The 14,254-nt window shown below is 39.5% G+C and overlaps 1 protein-coding gene across 6 annotated transcripts in view; it reads left to right on the top strand.

Moving 5' to 3' along the window:
- The window catches only part of LOC148873880 (histone-lysine N-methyltransferase ASHH2-like), a 70,424-nt gene extending 57,753 nt beyond the window's left edge, over nucleotides 1-12,671 (top strand). For 4 of the 6 annotated variants that reach the window (XM_088966077.1, XM_088966076.1, XM_088966074.1 and 1 more), the window contains one exon: nucleotides 3,780-5,117. In XM_088966077.1, coding sequence (XP_088822203.1) covers nucleotides 3,780-4,985 — 1,206 coding nt within the window. In that variant the 3' untranslated portion in view covers nucleotides 4,986-5,117. Of the gene's footprint in view, nucleotides 1-3,779; nucleotides 5,118-5,146; nucleotides 5,273-12,095 lie in introns of those variants that run through there. The other 2 variants (XR_016105526.1, XR_016105525.1) reach the window with 2 other exon arrangements.
- The last annotated feature ends 1,583 nt before the right edge of the window (nucleotides 12,672-14,254 follow it).

Here is a 14,254-nt window from a genome sequence, read left to right as displayed (position 1 = left end):
CGAGTCCATATAATCTTTTGGACGGTCCAAAATACATTTGGACTGAATGGGGTCCAAACTGAATCCGGCCCATTGACACCTCTATGCACAAGGGTTGCATATAGCTGATACGGTAGGAGAAAAATGCAAGAATAGTAATCATAAAAAAAAAATGCAAGAATAGTCAATGGCAAAGCACAAGGTGAAGAGGCTTTAATAGAGAACATAACAATCAAGGTAATAGATCGAGTCTGGATTTTGAAGCTGTTTGCATATTTCCCTGTGGAATACTATAGGGGATGACAAAGCACTGTTTCCTCTACACCAGTTAAGACCACAATAGCTCCAAGTTGGACACCACATAGTTGTCAAGGTAACACCTAGGTAGGTGCCTGGGTGATTTATATTCAAGACAGCACCCATGGAGGGTCACCATACCCAAGTGTCTAGCTTTTCTGCACAAGGCACTATATAATATTTTTTATAATTTTCATTTTTTAAAGATTATAATAAAAAAGTAGACATTGTTATACTAAATTATTCATTTTGTGGGTTTATATACAAGTATCTTTTTATTACTTTGTTACCCTTCAAGACTTCAAAACCTGAACCAATAAACAGGAAATACCTAAAAATTTTATCCAATCAAAGGCGGAATTGCTGGCTGTTTTACAAGGCCTTAGATTGAACAGAAACCTGAACATTGGAGATGTGGTGGTAAGAGATTCAAGGGTTGCAGTGCGTTGGGCTTGAAGCAACAGCTTGGACTCTTGGCGATATAGGAATCTAATCAAAGAAATAAGAACCTTGGCTAGGGAAATGAGAGTTACTTTTAAGTGAGCACACAGGTCAGCCAATGATTAGTTGGTTCACTTGAAAGAGGAGTGACAAGCAATGATCTTTTTGGGAAACAACAGCCTAAGATTTGTGAACTGTACTCTGTAATTGATGATAAACAGATAGCATAGGAAGCTGGGCTATCCTAATTCAGGGAATGCCTGTCACATATCTAGTTGCACTCCATTCTTTTATACCATCCATGGAGTCTGATAGTTCTCGATAAAAAAATGGAGTTCTTTTAGGTCTTTGCATAACCAGTGGTGTGTTCCTTTTCTACTGCTGATGGAGGTGTGATTTGCAAATAGTTCCTTATTTCTTCTATTTGCCTTTTTTTTATGGTTGTGACAGAAGAACCATGGAATGACCTATGGGATAATAGCATATAAGGGCAACTTTTGGGTCCTAATATCAGTAAAAGTAATATTTAAAAAAATATAAAAAATAGGGTAACTTTTGAAAAATAATATCAATAAAGGGCAGAATCACCATTCATCTTCTTCCTCTTAAAGTCTATTCACCAGCGCCCGCCGCCTGCCACCGTCCGCCGCTGCCTCTGGCAACGCCTCCGCCTGTCTCTGCCCACCTCGCCTCCGCTTCCGGCAATGTTGCCAGAGGTGGGCGGAGGCAGAGGCGGCGGCGGCGGCGGCGCTGGTGGTTATTTCTCTGCCCAACGCTGCCACCTCCGCCCACCAGCGCTGCCACCGCCTCTGTCTCCACCCACCTCCGGCAACATTGCTGGAGGCGGAGGTGGAGGTGGCAGCGTTGGCCAGAGAAATAACCACCAGCGCTGCCACCGCCGTCTCTGCCTCCGCCCAACTCCGGCAACGTTGTCGGAGGTGGAGGTGGGTGGAGGCGTAGCCAGAGGCGGCGGCACTGGTGAATAGACTGCAAGAGGAAGAAGATGAACAGTGATTCTGCCCTTTATTGATAATATTTTTCAAAAGTTACCCTATTTTTGAAATTTTTTTAAAAATATTACTTTTACTGATATTAGGGCCCAAAGGTTGCCCTTATATGCTATTATCCCATGACCTATTGAATACCACCTTTATTGCATGAACTTCGATTCCTTTCTGCAACTGTTTCATCTTCTAGTTGATGGAGGAAAACTCAAGAAGGAAGGATACTTAGAGGAATAATAATTTTATGGATGATGAAGAAGTTACAGAATTAGCGGAATATTGTGGCAAGAGATCGAGGGGTGAATAAATGACTTAAAGAGACAAGATGGGAAACATGGGGCAGAATTTCAAGTTTAGGACTAAACCAACCCATGTCTGAAAATCTGGAAGATGATGAGATAATTGAGGGGGAAAGGAGAGATTGTAGCAGTAAAATTGGAAAATCAAAAGAAACAATGGATGATTCAACTGGAGAGGGGGCGGGCATTAGAGGAGAATGAAAATCTGGAGGTGTGCCTATATAATTAGGAAAATTAATAAGTGGGTGGAGCTTGGTAAGGTGATTGACTGAGAGATTGAGATAGGAAGGGTGTTGGTGTGTTTTTTCATGGGGGAGAGGAGGCGGCTGGAAGAATATTTGAGAAGCTTGGTAAAAGACAAAGGAGGAAAGAAGAGGAGGATAAATAGAAAAGAATAGAGGTTGCTGAATCTTGTGGGGGGAGGTTGTAATACTATTGGAGGGGGAGGGGGGTGGGGGAAGCAAGAGTGAAAGAGGTGTGAGGGAGAATAGAAAAAAGAAGTGTTATGCTGAGAGTAGAGAATATTTGGAAGAAATTGGTTGGCTTGGGATATTGACAGGTCATTTTTGGTTTGATGATGCCATGGTTCAAAGTAACCAAATGTTTGATACTCAACTTTTGTGTATCACACGATTCAAAGGGGCAATACTTGTAGTTTTAAAAAGTTTCAGGTTTCAAAATTTTAACCAGGACATCTCTAGGAAGGCTATTAAAGTTTGAAAATGACCTTTGTCCTAAATTGTGGTATTTGGTGTTTTGGTGGATTCAGAAACTGATAGGTGCCATACGATATACACGGATACGTTGCACAACATATAAAAAACTGATACCTTTGTCCTCAAGTGATTGCTTATTACTTTCTTTCTATTTTCTTTCTTAATAAACGTTCTTTTATTATAAAAAAAACATTAGCTACTGGTAATCCGTATCAATCAGTCAGTAAAATTGGTGCAACTTAGCCTTTAATCCATCCCGATCAGTCAACTTGGACTTGTGTTTTCTTCATTTGAAAATATGCATTCTAGTCCAGATCATTTATCATGTCCTTATAAAGACAAACATACTTTCTAGGCAGTTAGTGTAGGAAAAATGTATTATGAAAGTAAAAGCAATTGATATCAGAGAATAATGCAATGTGAACAGAGCTATGTTAATCTCATCTAACATTTGGATGGATAATCAATCTCATCTCAAATTTGGTAAAAAGAACTCTTTATGTCATGATATTAAATTACTTTTGATATTAGAACCAGATAGTGTATAAGCTCATAACCTTTTTCCACGTGGTGTTTTTTTTTTCTAGGATATTGTAGCTATGTAAATTCTGCATTTTAATATAATATAGGTATCTATTATTCTTATAGCAGTAAATTAGAGAATGCTCCTAAGTGAAAAAATATTAAAATATTTACTTACAGGCAGGAATATTTCAAAGTTCAACATATTTATAACTGCAGTTCTTACTAGTCTTTGGCTTGATTGATTGCATTTCAAATTGGTCATAACCATTTATATCAGTAGCTTCAATCCTGGTTTTCTTGCTTATTATGCACTACTTGCCTATTTATTTAGATTTATGTTCATGATGACATCATTGATCATTCCTTTATATGCAAAGTATTGTACAGTGATCAGAAGTAAAAGTTGTTAATATTTTATGAATTTTATGTTTTTTGTTGTTTTAGTTTTGTTTGGAAATGAACATGAATCTGCATGCCTTGTGGTTGAGATGGGTTTTAATCATTCTGGGTCCATATAGGTTCACCATATTGCACGGAACTTCCGAGACAGATGGATTCCTCGTTCCGTTAGGAAAGTAAGCTACTCAGACAGGGATGACATCAAATTGGAATTGCAAGGTGGTCCAAACTCCAGTTGGCTTTCTTTATCACATAAACGCCGGAATGATCAAGGTTTAAGACCCACAGAAGCAATCAATTGTGTCACTCAAGCAATGCATGCAGCAAATCCACTTGGCACTGATGGCCAAGAGGGCAGTTCCATTCCTTATATCAGCAGTTGTCCACCAAATGTGACAAGGATGCGTAAGTTTAAAAGTCGCTGGGATCAACCTGTGGAGAAAAACCTGGATCTGCAACTACCTCATATGATCAAAAAACAAAAAGTAGAACCAATTTCAAAACAGAAACTTGAACCTAGTGCACAGCAGCTTGAGAGCTGTGAAGTTGTGCAGGACCAAATAATGGAAGTTGACAATGACAAAAATGTCAAAGGTTGCATTCTATCTCTGCAAGATGAAGCAGCTACCAGGGTTGGTGCTAGCTACATCCAAGATGCACCTCCTGGGTTTTCGTCTCTGAAGAGTTCCCCAGTTCCATCCAATCCTTCTGCAGTTACTACTGCTGAATTTTCATCAAAAGAGGCTGGTCATGTAGGTAGTGGTTGTGAAGTAATTATGGGGACTGCCCAGGCAAGGTACCTTTCTCATTTGTCTGTGTCATACGGAATTCCATTATCCTTTGTGCAGCAGCTGGGGACACTACAGGCAGAATCTGTGGACTGTTGGACAATAGCACCGGGCATTCCTTTTCATCCTTTCCCACCATTACCTCCTTTTCCTCGTGATAGAAGCAACTCTTCATCCCCAGCATCTACTGCTAATCCAGTGATAACTAATGCATGTGGAGGTCTGAGCACTTCACGGGAAAGGCGAGTAGATGTGACAGTTACTGGGACAAGCAATCAGGAAATGGTTGAGCGAGTGAGGTGTTCATCAAATGGCTTGGGAAGGAGGTACTTCAGACAGAAAAAGTTGAATAATTATTATCGCTACCCATGGCTCCGCACAAGGAATGGCTGGGGATTCAAAGGAAACAATTCAAGAAATGGAGTATACAATGTAGGTGTAGGACATGTAGTAGTAAATGAGTCCAGGACTGTGTGTTTAGATGGCGTAAGTAGTGGAGGTGAGAATTTGGGTTCTAGTTTGTATCAAAATCCATGACACTCATACCAAGGTTGATTGAAACAGATGCAGTGAGGAGCTGCTGGCTTTTTCCCCAACTCCTCTCCATGTATTTCCAATTCTTTTGTTATACAGGTTTTATGATTAATGAAAATTTATTATTTGATTATAGTCCTTACCATCCAAGTTCCTTCCAACAGCTGATGCCAAATGCAACCCTGAGTTGATGCCATCCTCCCATGGTTTTTGATCCAACCACCAACTACATCAAAGAGGCGGGTATTCTTGTTTATGTATGGTTCATAAAGAAAATTAGGACACCTCAGGTATTTGAAGTAAAATATTAGATTTCTTTTTTAATGTCTTGTTTTGGATTATATGCATGTTTCTTCTGCTTTTTTACATAATGCCACTGAAAAGGCATAATTGTCTTTATTTTTAATTGTTTATTTCCTGATTTATTAGAGCAGTTAAACTAGCTGATTTTTCTTGTAGTTGCTGTAAGTGACCTGTATGAATTTAGGAGTTTTATTTATTTATTTATTTAAATCATCTTGCCTGATGGGGATGTTTTCGTGAGACTGCTATTTTAGGGACAAACTGTGATTCAATTATTTCAGCCTGGTCAGGCATATGCAATGTCATATCTGTTCTGAAACTTTTTTACTATTTAATGATACAAATAGAACATGCTATGGTATGATTTCAAGAACAGAATTTGCCTCTCCACCCCTTGGTTTGCTAATCTATCTGCAATGGATTTAGGCATTTAGCACAGCTCTTTACCCACTGAATCTTTACTTCACTGTTTCTTGTCCATTTAAACTTCCTTTTTAGATTGCTGTATATCCACATCCGCAGATAATCATACTGCAGCCAACTAACCACCAGTTTAGAGTCCCCTTCTACAATTAATCTTCTAATGTTCAACAATCTTGTTTTCTTATTCTTTTCATCAATGCCAATACTTCTGTCCTAAGAGAGTCTCCTTCCCATACTACTTCCATCAAAGTTAAGCTTAAGGAAGCCTCTGTCTAGTGGAGATGAAAATAAATTAGTTATTATCCTACTAGAGGATGATTCAGCCACTACTTTTCAACTCCTAAACATATCATCCATTGAGACATGAGAGAACATTTCCATGGATTTTAATCAATGTGCCACTCTGATCTTATTGTCAATAATACCATCCTTAGTTCTTTCCTTCTCCTGGAATAGTCTTGAGTTCCTTTCTTCCCAAATTGTCCAAAATTTCCGCTCGTGTATTTCTACATAAGTCTTCCCCTTCCATCTGGCCATTTAAAGAATGTTCAAACAAATAAGCTTTGAACATTAGCCTGAGGAGTCCACCTGCACCCAATCAAAGAGAGAAACCATTCCCAAATGCAAGTAGTAAAGGAACAGGAAATTAACAAGTGATAGCAATTCTGTGATAGCAATTCTCACCATTGGCCTTTACATTAAAAAACAACTATGTGGGGATAAACACAACTATGGTCTCTTTCTTTCAAGCAGTTAACATGTATTAATCTTTTTATGAACAACTTCCCAACATAAAGCACTAACCTTAGGTGGATTAGGCTTACACCAAACTTCCTTTACTGGAAAAGAATTCCAAGAGCTTATAGTCACTTTGAGATAGAGCCTTGAAAATGGAGGCACAAGTAAAGGAACCAGAGGGGGAACAAGTCTAGACTTGGCCATCTGGTTTGGAAGAGTCAATGAAGACTTGTTCCAGTAATTGCAACTAGTACATTTGGAGTTTTTGAGTCCCTAATAGAGCTAGAAGGAACTAGGAATTTAGACACAGGCTCATTTTTCAAGTGACTCAGAAAAAGGATAAGGAAATTGATCCTTTAAAGGGGAAGAGCCCAACCAAGCATGTTCCTAGAATTTAAGTCTGCCTCCACAACAAAGATTGTACTTACCAAGAGGAGTAACAGAAGTAGAATACCAGTAATGGCCTTCTTAGGTGAATCTCGAGTTGCTCGATTTAGTGCTCCAATGCCCCATCCATTGGCTAAGAGCCCATGTATGCTTAGATCACTTTACTCATAAATTATCTCTTTCTTGAGGCAACCTCCAGAGCCACTTCCCAATAAAGCTTGGTTTCTTCTCTATAAGAAACCTAGACCTAATACACCTAGCTCTTTGCTTCTATTACCACTTCCCCACTAATTTTGCGATCTCTATTCCCTTTCCTTAGGCTTCCACAAAAAATCTCGCATTAACTTCACAAAGTGGCACCTTAATACACCTCCCACGCCTTTGTTTAAGACTAAGATTTCAGACCAACAAAGCGGCACCTTAATAATTGAAAACTGTAAAAAGTTCTTTGCAGAATCACAATATCTAGATTTAGCTTAATGAATATCATCTCATATTATGCAACGGATTATATCATCTTTCTTTTTAAACATAATGAAAGTGAAAAAAAAATAAAGAAAAATAAAATTGAACAGCCTAGTAAGGTTGTCCAGTTTTACTTTGACCTTCCTGCAGTAGGGAAAAGAAGTTTGCACCTTCCATGTCATGTGGCAAGTGGGTAGGACTTAAAAAAAGAGTTAGGTCAGTGTTTTAAAAGATATCCCTAGGTTCATGGGCAAGGTGTATTTCAAGTTTTTTACCTCACCTCAACCCAGGTGCAGCTAGGGGTTAACCAAACTGTGACCAATATTTTGAAATTGAACCAAACCAATCGATTTCTTGAAAATCCAAACCAAAACCGAACCAAAGCAACCGGGTAACCACTTTTTGGTTTTTTGGTATTTTTATTATAATGTAAATTTCATATCTCTTATGTTATGGGCCCAAGAATAGGATCTCGTCACGGGTCGGTCCACGGGTAGAACCTCTAGTTTCCCCTTGCCCTTCCCTTTGCGTGCAGACCCTATCGTGGCGACCTAAGGGGTGATTTGTCCAAGAGATCACCCTAACTCTCCTTTACTCTTCTCTTTGATTGAAATTTTGGATGCCTTTATTCAATAATAGTGGCTCCTTAAATAGGAGATTACAAGAGTCCTGCTCTTAGAGAGACTCCTTCCTGAATAGGGAGACCTCCAACTCAATCTCGATAAGATAAGACTGATAAGATAAGTCTCTCTTAATCCTAATCTAATAAGATAAGATAATCTAATCTACTAACTTAATAAGATAAGATAAGAATAATAAGATAGTCTAATCTAATATGTTGAATGGATAAGACTGTTGTTGCCGAGTTGTATAGGATGAGAACACTGGATCATTGCTGCTACTGCTCCCAATACGTGTCCACATCATTACTCCCCTCTTGGACTATGAGCTTGTCCTTAAGCTCGAATTCAGGATGGGTGTTTGGAAACACAGTCAAAGGAGTCCCGGATAGGTGGAATGACTTTGCCCTCCTGGATCGGGTTCCAATGAAGAGGGCTCATCCTCGTCTTCCTCTTGTTTGACCAGGAGGCAGAAAAGTCTCTTGCACCTGTGCCCTGCTGAGTAGAATTCATCGCAATTAAAACATTGTCCCCTCGCCTTGCGTTCCGCCATCTTAGCCCTAGACAAGTGCTTAATAGGGGGTGCAACGACGTTGCTCCCCACACTGGATGCTGATCTGGAATTGTTGCTCGTCTGTGGCTTCCATTCTTGGTTGGCTGCTGAATATGGAGCCATTCCGAGTAGTTTCGGGGATGGCCATGCTGATGGAGGCCGCCCCATACTGAAGGTTCCACGACTGAGTTGTAGTTTGCGTTCGAAGGCGTGAGCTATATTCATGGCTGTGACCAGGTTGGGGGGATTCTGCATCTCCACGTTCACCCGCAGGGGTTCTGCTAACCCAACGGTGAACATTTCTACCTGCTGGTCCGATCACACTGAAAATGCCCTTGCTAGGAGGGTCTGGAACTGGCGCTGGTATTCTGCCACCATGCCGGTTTGTTTAAGGTTAATCAGCTCGCCTAAGGGGTTGCTTGTCAGTGGGGGCCCAAATCTAAGAAGGCAGTAGGACTTGAATTGGGTCCAACTGAGCCTGGGTTCTTCCTGTTCTAATCGATAGAACTAGAGTTGCGCTTCCTCTGTTAGGTGAAAGGTGGCTAGGCTTACCTTATCTCGGTCGTCTGTCCGTTGATTTCGAAAAAACTGCTTGCACCGGTACAGCCAGCCCAAGGGATCTCCGTTGCCGTTGTACGACGGGAATTCCAACCTGCTGTACTTGGGGATGACTGCGGCCCCCTGGTTGACGAACTGCTGTTTGCCGGAAGACTCCAGAAGATCTAGTCGGCGGTCGCTAGTGGTTGTCACCCCTTCTGTGTTCCTCTCTTTGCTAGAAAGGAATAACTCCATCAGACGCCGCAGCTCCCCGACTTCGTCCTTGATCTCACGTACTTCTGAGCTGGTCTCCATGAGCTGGTGCTTGAGTTCGTAGACCCTGGATGGCAGCTGCTCCAGATCACCCATGACGCCTTGCTCTGATACCAAAATGTTATGGGCCCGAGAATAGGATCTCGTCACGGGTCGGTCCACGGGGAGAACCTCTAGTTTCCCCTTGCCCCTCCCTTTGCGTGCAGACCCTATCGTGGCAACCTAAGGGGTGATTTGTCCAAGAGATCACCCTAACTTTCCTTTACTCTTCTCTTTGACTGAAATTTTGGATGCCTGTATTCAATAATAGTGGCTCCTTAAATAGGAGATTACAAGAGTCCTGCTCTTAGGGAGACTCCTTACTGATTAGGGAGACCTCAAACTCTATCTTGATAAGATAATACTGATAAGATAAGATAAGTCTCTCTTAATCCTAATCTAATAAGATAAGATAATCTAATCTACTAACTTAAAAAGATAAGATAAGAATAACAAGATAGTCTAATCTAATATGCTGAATGGATAAGACTGTTGCTGCCGAATTGGATAGGATGAGAGCAGCGGATCATTGCTGCTGCTGCTCCCAATACGCGCCCACATCATCTTACCTCCAATATAAGATATGAAAACACCATAAAATGATCGGTTTGATACAGTAAACTGTCAGTCCCAAAAAACATATATAAAAGATAAAGAGTAGAGAGAAAGAGGATGATATTTTGTATCTTTGAGATTGAATGAGAGAAGGACTAAACCAAGCTAGCCGGCTATGGACTATGGTGCCTGGTGCTGCACTCTTGTGGAGTGTGGAGATCACCACTGGCGTCTGGCAAGGCAGCGGTGTGGTGCTGTACTACATGGCGGAGATTAGAGGAGCTAGAGAGCGAGGGGTCAGAGGAGAGGAGGAATGGAAATAGAGGTGTTTGGTTTCATTCTGAGTGGGAACTTCTCAGTTTCTCTTGGCACTTGTCGTGGGTCGTGGGTTTTGGCTGGGAAATAGGGAAGGAAAATAGGAGTGACAAATGGGATTTGGGATGGGGGATTGGGAATCTTGAGTAGACAAGTCAAGTACGAGCAGGATAGCTCATAGTCGGGTGCGTAGCCTGGGTAGGTAAGTCATATATGTATATATACACACACACTGGTTGGTCGGTTCGGTTAATTGCCAATTTTTCTTATAGGTTAACTGAAAACCATTTTTTAGAAAAAACCAACCGGAAGCCCCTTTCGAAAAGTGCATGCCTGGTGTGTCTTGTGTCTCAGCCCAGGTGTGTGCTTTTAAATGCCTTTCTTTTACGATATTTTTCAAATGGTCTATTAACTTTTAAAATAAAAAAGAAAACAAAAACTTCTTAAATATGTGAAGTCTTAGTTCATGCAAATAGGATCACAAATAGCAAAATCTCCACTAAAGAAGCAGGAGCATACAACTAATATCCAATTTATAATACCAAAATAGAATGATCTATGACATACATATATGGGCGAGACTTTAGGTCAAGTGTGCTGTTTTAAACCCTCGTATGGACTTGTTTGGGCTTTTCCCTCAAATGGGTCTTTATGGAGGCAGAGGATTAGAAATGCAAAATGTTTAACATAACACTAGTTGCTTGAAGTATTGTAACAAGAAGGTAAATAAACAGACTGAAATTTTCATATGCTTGAATTGTTGAGAACTTGAAGAACTTCGCTATTATGCTTTTGTCTTCTTGTTTTCACTTCGAGTATGTTTTATATATTATGTTTGTTTTAAATTTGAGATAATTATTTTTAAAACATTTAATTTCTTTTAAAATTTATCTTGCATTTTTATGTATTACTGTTTATATGTTTTTTATTTTTTCAAAAATTTGCCCCTTGCTTTGAAGAGGCACACACTTGGCCTTGCACCTTGGGTGCTAAAAGTCCTCGCACTTTTAAACTAGAGTGAGATATTATTATCTCAATTCTCCAAAGCTCCCTCATATATGGTTCCATGTCATCTTCAAACAGTTTCAGGTCTTAGTAACGATGTCGCATAAAAATCATACTAAACATCAGCTTGCTGTGTCCATCACTGTTTCCATTGTTACTGGACGCCAGAGTTGCGAAGATGAGTTTTGAGTTTTGGAGGAGGGATATCAAATATCTAAAAAAAGAAAAAAAAAAAAAGTAAAACAGAACAAGCTTAAGGTTGTCCAGAAAACACCTTCCACGTGACAATTGGACAGCATAGGTACTGCTTCATGGGAACGATAAAGATAGCATTTGTTTAGTTTTTGGGTTTTGGGAAATTAAGCTATTGTCTCATTGCACGGTGATACGAAAATTCATCAACTGTACTTGTAACTATTCTTTTTCATTACTCAATAAAATTTCATCAACTATACTTTGCAATGATTACTACAATGAATATGCTGGCCATAGTTCCTTCTGGTATATTGGCTTTTGTTCCCTTTTTCATTACTGGACTTTCTAGATATATTGATAAAAAAATCTAATAAAAATGAATATGTTTGGGAGGGAGAGGGTGGGATTTCTTTTTAGAAGTATCTCACTTGACATTCCAACATGTACTTCTCTAAACACACGTGCTACATAGAGCATACTGCATTAATATTGTAGCCTTGTAGCTTCTTCTGGAACCAAAAAGGAAACATATATACGAATGAAGGGGAAAAAAGTGAAGAATTTGAGCTTTTTTCCCTTTGCGATACATTCCAAAATTTGTATGGATTGAACAATCATTCATGTATTGACAGCTGAGAATCTACCTCGTCATTTGCTGGCACTTCTAGCATTAATGTCTTAACGGTTTATTGGCTGGTTTTGCAGACAGAATTTGAGGCCTTTCACAGTCCATTCTCTTTTGCAGAAAACCATGGCTTGTTAACATCTTTTGACGTTCAGAAGCTGCTTCGTCTTGAGTTCCACAACCTTATAAAGGGTTAATTGCATAACCCTTCAATTCTCGGAGAGCCAGATGTGGGAGTCCATGAAATGAAAATTCTCTAACTTCCTGCTATTACCTTACAACTGCCATTGAGTAGTTGAATGCAGCGCAAAACTAGCATTCCAGAACAAATCACCGGACTCTGGGAGGATGAAAACTGAGATCTTTGACACCACATTTGTCAGTGATCACCTTAGACGTATTTTTGCAGTGGAGTTCTGGAGTTGCAAGTGTGGGGTGCGACAAAGTTCCTATTAGGGTTGATTGCAACTCGTTAGAGCCATTCTATCTAAATCCTTGTCTCCGGGTTCACAAATGTCCCTTTGGGGATTTAGACGTTGAGTTTTTCAGAGGAATTTCAATCTTTTGAAGTTCTACATAGAAAAAGAGCAATCAATCCCCTTGTGAAGTATTGTGACAGTGGAAAGTACATAAATAAAAGATAATGATTTAGGAAATTCGTTCAATTTATTATTTCATTGATAATAGACTGAGATCTTCAAATTTTCATTGTGGAATGTGGAATGCATGATGGTATATAAAAAAAAAGAAGAAAGATTAGTTCTCTTCAGGAGCTATTCCCCTATGAGATTATGAGAAAAGTTTTAGTAGCTTATAATTGTAATCCATATGATGGATTGTGAAAATGGGAGGAATTGGAAATGAAGATCCTAAAGATGCATAACATGTATATTTTCATGGGCAATTACACATGTAAGAGGGTACCTTCACACAACGAACAAAGTATCAATGTATCATACCGTATTGTGTTATACCTATCAGTTTTTGATGGGATTCTTTGCCAAAAAAAAAAAAAAAACTGCACACAGTGGAAGTATGGAGATCCCGCCATACATTAATGTACAGAGGATATACCTGTGAATTTAACATAAATGTATGGGGATATTCCTAATGTGCAACTGGATGTCATGTGAGCAGAATTTTTGCTTCTGCGAGATTTGGGCACATCAGTTTCATGGCAGGTGATACAGGAATAAAGATATGCAAAACTTTATATTCGTCTTTGAAATTTGGTCATCTTCAGAGTATCGTTGTCCAATATTGGGTGGTCATCTTCATGTTGGTACTTTGAACCTTGATGTTACATATTGAAAGGAAGCGAAAAAAAAAAGAGAGGAAAAATTATTGATAGGTGCTATATTCTAAATCCGAGCAACAAATAAAGAGAGAAGGGGAGGAACTGAGTGGGCAAACCAAGGTGTTTGTAAGGACTTACAAAAAAGCAAACAATCCTAAGGTGTGCTCTTTGATGATTAAGTTAGAAAGCAAGAAATAAGTCATCGGAACGAGCAAAGAAGGTTGGTTGACAAGGAAAGTAGGAAAGCGAGGAGGCAAGAGATCTGTATTGGATGTCCTTATTGCAATTTCAATCGAGTTGGAATATGGGTTCAGCCATCTACGATTTGCAGTTTTGGAAACTGCATACTACGATCTAATTTTTGTTTTGCAGGGTAACAGTCCAACGAACAACCCTTCTAGTGATTCTTCATTGTCTTGTATCAGTTATTTAATTTCAGATCATCATTCTTGAATTAAAATCAAACTCTAGACCCATTCGAACCAGATTGGACCAAACTGGTTGGGCTGAATCTGTGGTTCGATGGGGGTTATTCACAGCCCTAAAATTTCATATATTGGTCAAGGAGTTGATGATTAATTGCAAGATGCAATTCGGCCCACATCTGTAAAACCCAGTTTTAATCTGTTAAAATTGTTTTAGCCCAATTTCAGCATAAAAGCTATATGGGCCGAACTGCTCTTTACACTTCAGCCCATATACCTAGATAATATTAATTAGTAATATTATGAAAATTTATGGGCTTTAATTATGGGTTTTACAGATATTAATTGATTGGATCAATTATGGATTTCATGCATGTGATGTATGGATGTGTTATGTGCAGCGTTCATGGGCCATAAGTACTTGGTCCATGCTGATTCAATAGTGACTCTTGCACACACCATGGCTGAATGCACATCATTACCATGGTGTCCTTAAGGTCATTGGATGATCTCCCTT

Source organism: Nelumbo lutea, chromosome 1 (assembly GCF_056320005.1).
Source record: "Nelumbo lutea isolate HS-2025 chromosome 1, American lotus-T2T, whole genome shotgun sequence".
Classification (NCBI taxonomy): domain Eukaryota; kingdom Viridiplantae; phylum Streptophyta; class Magnoliopsida; order Proteales; family Nelumbonaceae; genus Nelumbo; species Nelumbo lutea.
The sequence above is the reverse complement of the archived record's forward strand: the minus strand, read 5'-3'. Positions and strand labels throughout refer to the sequence as shown.